The sequence below is a fragment of the Priapulus caudatus genome, unplaced genomic scaffold (genome assembly GCF_000485595.1).
Source record: "Priapulus caudatus unplaced genomic scaffold, Priapulus_caudatus-5.0.1 Scaffold853, whole genome shotgun sequence".
Taxonomy (NCBI): Eukaryota; Metazoa; Priapulida; class Priapulimorpha; order Priapulimorphida; family Priapulidae; genus Priapulus; species Priapulus caudatus.
In genome coordinates this window covers 1,950-11,303 of record NW_014577914.1, presented here as the reverse complement: position 1 = coordinate 11,303, position 9,354 = coordinate 1,950, and the positions used below count along the sequence as shown (strand labels likewise).

The following is a 9,354-nucleotide window of genomic DNA, read 5'->3' as shown; positions in this document are numbered from 1 at the left end:
AAATTGTCAATAATGACATAATGACAATTTGTCCTTATTAACCCCTGATAGTAAAATATGAAGCACAGTAATCAATGTCAACAGATGGCGCATGCCGCTCAGTCACGACACTGTGCGTAATAAATGTCTTTCGGGTGGCTGTCTCGTTTCATCTTATTACGATGGCTGCATATGGATCTCACTCCGCTATCGTTGTCCGGCTTGCTGCCGCGCTTATGCTTTGCATTTTCCTGTTTCCGCTTCTTCGATTCTATCATCACACTCCGTTATCGTTGTGCTTGCGACAGCATATACTCTCATCGCACTGCAAGTTTTTCTGGCCTTGTCAGACTATATTGTTCACTCCTGCTACTTTTTTCGGTTACTGGCGTATATAACGTATATTGCTTACTTGGAATAATGATATTTTCGAAATAATCTTTTATGGTGCGACGGCCAAAGTCGTTTCGACAGGATAAAATTCTCCTGAAGGAACACGCACTTGCCATTAGGGAATTGCATTCACGCAATTGTGCGACCGCTTGCATTGAACTCTCTTACTCTCTCTTGTAATCTCATCTTACCTTAATACGCCATACCGTCGTTTACAGAACAATATAGTTAATACATTAAAAGGCTTTTAAGCAATAAACGCGCAGTACGTATAATATGTTATGAAAGCGATCAGCGCTATATAACGGGCAGTCATTCTTTCCTTTGTCGAAAGGTTATGTCGGTTTTTGATATAAGATACTTCCATAGTATTATATTCTATGTAATATATTTGCGAAACGCATCTGCAGGTCTTGCAGGGGTCAAACAGCGGACTTTTTATATTATTTCATACTTCTATATCAGCACATTCGGTCATGCAGACATATTCAGGATATCGTACAGACCATTTTGGTTAACTGGGAATCAGGAAATACCAGATTTATTTTTCCTGATTCTGTAATAGACGACAACCGAAACGCGGGAAAGCCGAAATTGCCAGTCTGAATAACCGGGGCATGGCATAAGGGAGAAATGGCATATTTTTACCTGTAAAACTGGGAATGGACGTACCCTCCCCTTATTATTGGAACACTCGGCGCTATCTGTCAGAGATATACCCACCCAACCATTGACAACCATACCACATATAACCATTACAAGAGACACCTTCTACCCAAAACTTATTCATGCTCATAGATAGCATACACAGACCATATACAGATCGATACAGAGTATAGGCCTATATATAAATTTTCGCTGTTAAATATTAACATATCTTAATACTGATATGTAAATAGTAGCTATATCTGGCCGTCTTTTGATACACAGAGTGACATTCTTTTATAATTAACGAATTTAAACGATTAATTACATCTAAGTAGTCGTAAATTCTATTTTGGCTATAGGAAAGATCACAATTATACGAATAAATTTTAAAGCCTATATTTGATCTTGAAACACACATGCATCTAAAATAGCAATATTTATTTTCGGTTCATGATATTACAATATTGATGATAGGTATAATAATGGTTATGTTGTTCTGTAACAGAGCGCGCGAGATTTAAATCCCCGCGCTATTTAAATAGTGTAGTAGTTTTAAATAGATGGACAGCACTGCGCACGATCAGCGAGACGCAGCATCATGACTGGCTCGTACAGAGCATGTCCGTGACGTTGGAGAGCGGAGCAGCAATGTCGGTGACGTGCCGTCAGAGCGCCAGAGCGCATGCGCGGGAGAGCACCGGTCAGTCATGACGACGCAGCGGGGAAGGCGACCAATAAACCTTTGGAAGTCTCCTCCCTGCTGGGCGAATTTCCCAAGAAACATGTCGGCCTACACCTTACGTCAGCGCCTCACTGTAACATTAGCGTACGGCCTACTCTTGTCTCATAAATCCCCGTTGCCCGTGTACTTCAAATTAGAGCGCCAAAACGATTAGGCGCTCTCCTTGTCAAAAAAATAAATGACCACCAGTCAGGTGTAGCTACGCCCAGTTACGCCTGTTTCAAGCCCCTCATATAAAAGTCCTCCCTTGGAAAAAAACACACGGTCCCTCCTTTCTACTTCCTACGTGTCGTGCGGCTTATACTTATACTCGCCGTTGTAGCCACATAGTTATCTACATCAAGTAATATCTTTACGTGATTTCTTCTAGCTACTTGTACGACTAGCACGTGATTTGTGCGCAAGTAAATAAAGATCATAAGTAGTGTTTCATTCTTCTATCTCGTGTCTAATTTACTCGCGCCGCACCGGACACATCGACACCTTGGTTGACGATTTCCTTCAAATAGGCAACGTTTACGCCAGCGCGATAGGGAACAGGTGAAGACACAACTCAAGCACAATAACACCGCAAGTAGAGATTAATTTAACGGCTATACGATCATGACGTGCTTACACACAGTCGGATATCTCCCAACGTATCTCACGAACCGTCTAGAACACCTGTACATTATTGATAGCCTGGTGACAAGGATCGTGCAGAAGGAAAGTCAGCGGCGGGAGCGGAGACAGAAAGTGAAATCACGTATTAATAAGAAACAGATACCGCTAGAACAGCCGGCCAGCAGCCAAGTAACAGTAGCAGCAGAGAGATAGCGGCATCACCGTCGTTGCTATTCGCCCTCTGCCGAGCCTGCAAAAGTGCGTATTAACAAGCCGGCCATCTTTAGCGGGCAGTGACCTCGCAGCGCAGCAGCGCGGCAGCGATATTGCAGCGTGGACGCCGTCTCATCCAGCAACGTCATCACCGTAGAGACATCATCAACATTTCCGTCAACGCCAATAGAAGTCCCGTCGTCATCAGTATTTACGTCAACGTCGATAAAAGTCCCGTCATCATCAGCGTGGGCGTCAGCGTCACCAACATCACCGCATCAACACGCACGCACGAGCGACAGCAGCGTGCGGCATCGTGCAGCATCGGGCGACAGCAGCACGCACGATAGCCTGAGGCGAGCGCGCATTCCACATCTGGACATAATTAACAGGACGGAGCTATACCGAAGCAGTATATCGCTGTTATCTACCATCAGCAGCGCCGGCAACCTCTTCAGTCGACGGGGAATCACATCTGAAGCGATGATTCTTACTCTACTATTGTAAGTACAACATAGGCTGTGCTCAGAAACATTTTTTTGGGTTTAATAGTAATTAATAGTAGTATCGTTTCATATCTAAGCATGAATAATCAACCGAAGGAGCAACCCCATCAGCCACCAGGGCAGGGGAACCGCCTAATCACGATCCGCTACCCCACGTGTCGCAAATGGAGATGTTAATCAAGGTGGTACAGGCATTGGTGGTATTAGGTTCGTTTAAGGTGTTCACGGGTGATGAGAAAACGAAAATCTCCTTCAGCACTTGGATGCGAAATTTGGAAAGATTAGGAATTATTATGAATGAAAATGATAACCATCGAAAAGCTCGGTTGGCACTTAGATTGCTGGGTGGAGACGCAGCTGACTATGCAGCATCTCTAATGAGCAGAAACCCTGGAATGGGTTGGTCGGAGTTAGGTTTACTGCTGAGAAACAAGTACACAGATACTTCGCAAACAGCAGTGGCTTTGCAAAGATTTAAGTGGGAGAAGCAAACGTGGCATGAAACGGTAGCTGCGTATTCAAGGAGATTGGAAGCTAGTGCGAGAGTAGCGTGTGCTGCCTACGCATGGCAAGATACCCACCTCCAAAATCGGATCGTGGAACAATTCATCGATAGCCTCAGAAGGAAAACTATAAAGAGAACTCTAGTTCGATGCCGCCCGGAGACCATTGAAAAGGCAGTGGCAGTCGCGTCGGGCAAAGCTGCTATAGAGCAGGAGGCTAAACTGCGCTCTGCTCCCTACCAAGAAGCGGAGCCCATGGAGATAGATGGCGTCGAAGCAACACCTACGATTCAGCGCCAGATAGAAGAGTTGAGAGGAGTGGTGTCGGAGATAATGGAATTACAACATCCACAAGCAGGCGAACAGCCGGCGGCACGGGTAAACCGACCGCCACGGGCAGTGCCAAGGCCAAGCTCAACGCAGACACGAGCCACGGTTAAAGACTATCAGCCTAGACAGCCGACCTGGAAACAGCAGGCGCCACGCATGGCACAGCAAGGACAGCTAGGAGCTCAACGCAGGCCGTACCCCACTGCGGCATGGCAGCAGACACCCGTCAGCAACCAGCTGAGAGGCCAACACCAGTCGGGTCAGACAACCGCATCTGGACCGCCAAAGGGTTACCACTATCGGTGGACGGCGGATAACAAGCCAGTATGCGCAGCATGTGGTCGGATAGGCCATAGATGGCGTCAGTGTCGAGCAACGCGGCAGGGAAACGTGACCGCTCGATTTTAAGCGAGACAAAGAGTCGGGCAAGCAGCAAAAAGTCTCCTGAATTTAGACAGGAATCACGGGAGGTGATTGTCACTACAAGTAGTGAACAGAGAGCAGCACTGTTATGCTCTCTAAAAATAGGCGTGATAGCAACACATTGTCTATTAAACTCGGGAGCGTAAAGCACATTAATCAGCGAAACGTTATGGAAGCAGCTGGTGAAGCAAACGCGGCGCAGTAGCTAGCTCTCCACTAAACGAAATCACGTGTTGACATCAGTAACTGGACACCCATTAGAAGTGGTGGGGGAAGCTACCCTACCCGTAACCATAGGCCGACATCGCACCAGATTCCCGTTTTTGATAGTTACTAGCTTAAGCAAACCAACAATTTTGGGTTATGACTTTATGCGAGCAGAGGGGGTGAAAATAGACTGCGAGAAGGGCATATCATCAATAGGAAAATCGGTAGTATCTCTCAAGACAGATTTTATTGGAAAAAATAGTAATCAAGGCATGCAGCTGCTATTGAAATCTAGGGCGCAGGTACCACCAAGAACAGTCAAGGTGTGTGAGGGCAAGGTAAGGAAGGCAGTTCCAGTTAATTATACAGTACTAATAACAGGAACAGATGCGCTACCAGTGTTTAGGGATCAGCCAGGCATATTTACAATGGAAACAGTAGATACGGTTAACAAGGGGCATTGCGTTAAGTTTTCTTTAGTAAACTCTACAGATGTAACATATTCCTTTAAGAAGAATAGCGTTATAGCGCTAGTCACGACACTGGATAACGATCAAATTTCATCTGCGAATTCACAGATAGATGCTATCCTCACTACTAATACAGAAAATAAAGGGAAGGCTGCAGTTAAACAGGGAAACAGGTCACCGTGCGGGCTACCCAAGGTCAACCTTAACCATATTACAGGGAAAGCATGAACGGCCATAGAGGAGCACTTGAGGGAGAACACTGATTTATTTGCTGAATCTAACCTTGATCTAGGCCATACTAACCTGGTGAAATTGAAAATAGAGACGGGGACCAATCACCAATAAGACAGAAGCCATATCGAACGCCAATCAATTACTGCCCCATGATCGATCACCATGTAAACCAGCTTTTGGAGGCAAAAATAATAGAACCAAGTAATAGTCCATGGGCGAGCCCCGCATTCATCGTACCCAAAAAGGACGAGCCCGAGGGAAGGATGGTAATAGACTATAGGCAGCTTAAGCGCATAACGGTTCGGGACACGTATCCCTTACCCTGCATCCAAGATATCTTAGGCTCATTGGGAAAATCAAAGTTTTATACGACCTTGGATTTAAAATCAGGATATTTCCAAGTAGCAATGGCAGAAGAAGATAACCCTAAGACTTGCTTTACTACATACCATGCGCCTTGCATTTTAATTTTTTATTGTTCGGGCTTTGTAACGCACCTAGCGTCTATCAGCGCCTACTAGATACCGTTCTGGACGGCCTACGGCCCTACACCACCGATGTGCAATCCCTTACATCGATGATATTGTGATCTATATCCCAACACTCGAACAACACCTAGCTGACATCGCATAAGTCTTTGATAGGCTACGGTGTGCACAGCTCAAGTCGAAAGTGTGAGTTCTTGAAGAGCAAGGTTAAGTATCTAAGTCACGTAATCTCACCTGAGGGGGTAGAACCCGACCTAGAAAAGGTCCGAGTCATTACACAGCTGAGACCACCTACAACAGTGAAGGAGGTCAGATTATTCCTGGAATGACTAGCTACTATAGGGCTCACATACCTTTATTCGCTAAGTTTACCTGGGATGACGATGCGGACCAAACTTTTCGTATATTAAAACAGAAGTTAGTCGAAGCACCGATATTGGCATATCCAGATACGCACAAAAGCTACTAATTATTTACAGACGCCTTGTCATATGCTGTTGGGGCAGTTCTCACGCAAACGAATGCGGACTACAAGGAAACAGTCATTCAATATGTTAGCTGACAACTTAACCAAGGTCAAATGCGTTGGCCGGTCATAGAGCAGGTGGCCTATGCCATTGTCTATGCCTTGCAAAAGCTGCGACACTATCTAGCAGGTGCCCACTTCGTTATCGTCAGTGATCACAAACTTTTAAAATATATGTTAACGAGCCCTAACCTCAAGAATGCAAAACTGCAGCGATGAGCACTAGTAATATCAGAGCACAATGCCACGATGGAATACCGAAGTGGCATAGCCAACAGAAATGCGGATGCACTATCTCGAATAAAAGGACAAGATCCCATCAGCGACGCTACCTCGGTAATACCAACGCACGATAAAGTCCAGGTTTCAGTAATAGAATCACAGATGCCAAGCATCGATATTGATGTCGACATGGAAATCGATGCAGATGGAGCAGATGTAACAACTCAGGAGAAAACGGAGCCAGATGTCCATGAGACAAGCGAGAAGAGGGTGGCAGAACCCAACAGCAGCACGCAACAGCACCCGGCACAGCGAACCGAAGCAGGCATCCAACAAACACGCCCTGTTTTAAACTTGCATGAGATCAGAAAGGAGCAGACAGCAGGCACAACATTATTCAAGCATTAGTGAAACCAACGACCGCTAATAAGGAGCTGCAAATCCTATCGAATTACATCGATTGATGAAGCAGGACTCTTGCACCATGTAACACCACCCACGCGTGATCAAGCGTCCAGCATGCAGGTAGTTATTCCACACATGTTCCGCAAGGAGATCATGACAGCGCTTCATGGCGACATTTATTCTGGACATCTGGGATTTGACAAAACCTATAGCAAGATCAAGACAAGATTTTTCTGGCCAGGAATGCACGCTGATATTCACATCAGATCATGCATTCCCTGCAACTCCAGGAAAATGCAGCACATACGTTCACCAATGGGAGAGACACCTCTACCAGGAGGGCCCATGGACGTCATAGCGGTTGATACATGTCAATTCCCTCTCACCAAGCGAGGCAACAAATACCTCATACACTTCCACTGTCTCTACAGTTCATGGCCTGAAGTGTTTCCGGTGAAGGACAAAACGGCCGAAACAGTAGCAAACCTTCTCGCTACAGAAATATTTCCACGACATGGTGCACCACGAATCTTGCTATCAGACAATGGACTGAAATACGATAACAAGCTTCTCGACAGGCTGACAAAATTGTTAGGCATCAACGGCATAAAGGTCGCTCCATACCACCCTGCGAGCAACGGAGCAAATGAGAGATGGCACCGAGTACTCAACTCTATGCTATGAAGCTATGTGAACTGCTCGCAGACAGACTGGGACCTGAAAATCCCACTTTTGCTTGCTGCATACAGAATGGGCGTGCATGACAAGGCAAGATATACGCCATTCCACCTTCTGTATGGAAGACAAGCAACATTGGCTCTTGACAGTCTCCTCAATCCAAGGAGAAAGAGATATGACGAGGACCCAATTGCGCAGACGTCAGAACGGTTGCACCAGGCATACGCGCACGTTAGAGATAGAACGCGCCTAGCACGTCTTAAGAACAAATATTACTATGACAAGCGTGCTAAGCAGCTTAACTTTGAAGTAGGCGACCCCGTCTATTATCACGACCCAGTATTAAGACCCAATACCATGCGCAAGCTATCGTCGCCATGGCACCCTTTCTACTCAGTAATTAAGGTCCTAAGCCCAAAGAAATACCTCCTCCAGCACGAAATTACAAAGCGGAAGGTCATCGCACACGTTGAAAATATGCGTGCGGCACACCCCCAGAGCCGTTGGGATGTGCAGAAGCCGAGAGAAGAGGTGGCACGACCAGATGGAAGGCGTCGTCAGCCACAGCAAGCAGCAACTCTGGCGTATCCACCGGACAACGAGGAGAGCAGCGATGGTGAGTTCGATGAAGAAGACGAACTGCCATAAGCCATTTTGCCACGGCGCCCCAGACACTGGGCGATGTGGACTCACGGCAGCAAACGCCACCGCCAGTGTCGTGTGCGGAGGATCCTTCGGCCGAGGATTCATCTGCAGGCGACATTGAGCAGCAGGAGTCCGAGCCCAACTAACAAATAGGGGACAGTGATGATGAAACTATCATCTACTCTCCATCTGAGGCAAGCAGCACTGCCACCAGTCCGGACATGGAGGCAGAACATTAGGATACGGATGATGAGCAGGGTTTAGTTCAGGGATCATCCAGGAGAAGGAAGTTTCAGCAAGAACCCGTTGAGATGAGCGCCACGTCAGAAGAATCAAAAAGAGTGAAACTTGACGAGGCGCAAGACAGACAGGATACGCAAGAATTTCAAGATGATAGCACAAAGATGCCGGAAGGCTCTTTCAATGTCGTAGCAACGGCTCCCACGATCGCACAACGTATGATGCCTGCAGTACACCTGCCGTCAAAGGTTTCCTCGCACGGGCATGGACAATATATTAAGAAACCTTTGTATTCTCTTTCCAGACTGTGTCTGTGTACTACTACAGTGTTAGGGAGCACTGCAACTACGGAGGGCGCGGTCTTCGTGCCTAAAGGGAGCATGGCGATCACCCAGTCGACGTAGGCTATAGCGTTTACTCTCGAGATGCAGCCAATCACGAAATATTTGGGGGAAATAGACCGGCAAATCGTATATTTGGAATATTATATAAGGAAAGACCCTCGTGGAGACATAATTCTACCGACCCTAGTTTGAAGCGTTTCCGGAAAACAATTGAAAAGTTCATTGGATCGCATGCAATCCAGTTTCGCAGTAAGCACGATCATCTAACCAGTCGATTGGAGGGGCTCACGAGCATGTTTGCCCAACATCGCTCCAAACGCTCATTTTTTCCATTCATGGGCAAAATTCAGAAATTTATGTTTGGAACTGCGGATCAGGAAGACATTGATCGCCTGAATTTGAATTTTTTTCAATTCGAGTCGTTTCAAGAGGCTTTCCAGCATGCATTGTAGGACATCCTCACAGTGTTTAATCTCACGCGAACGCAAGTGCAGCTGAATATACAAACCCTTAACGATCTTATTAATGGTACAAATATTCTGCAACATCCTTTCA

At 46.3% G+C, this 9,354-nt stretch overlaps 1 protein-coding gene across 1 annotated transcript; it reads left to right on the top strand.

Annotated features, from left to right (window-relative positions):
* Window positions 1-7,006: 7,006 nt before the first annotated feature.
* On the top strand, window positions 7,007-7,576 carry LOC106813994 (uncharacterized protein K02A2.6-like). Its single transcript, XM_014818249.1, has one exon. The coding sequence runs from the start codon at window positions 7,007-7,009 to the stop codon at window positions 7,574-7,576; it is 570 nt and encodes a 189-aa protein (XP_014673735.1).
* The last annotated feature ends 1,778 nt before the right edge of the window (window positions 7,577-9,354 follow it).

Excerpts from the sequence above, each read along its gene's own strand:
- LOC106813994 (XM_014818249.1), top strand. The coding sequence starts at position 7,007 with ATGCAGGTAGTTATTCCACACATGTTCCGCAAGGAGATCATGACAGCG.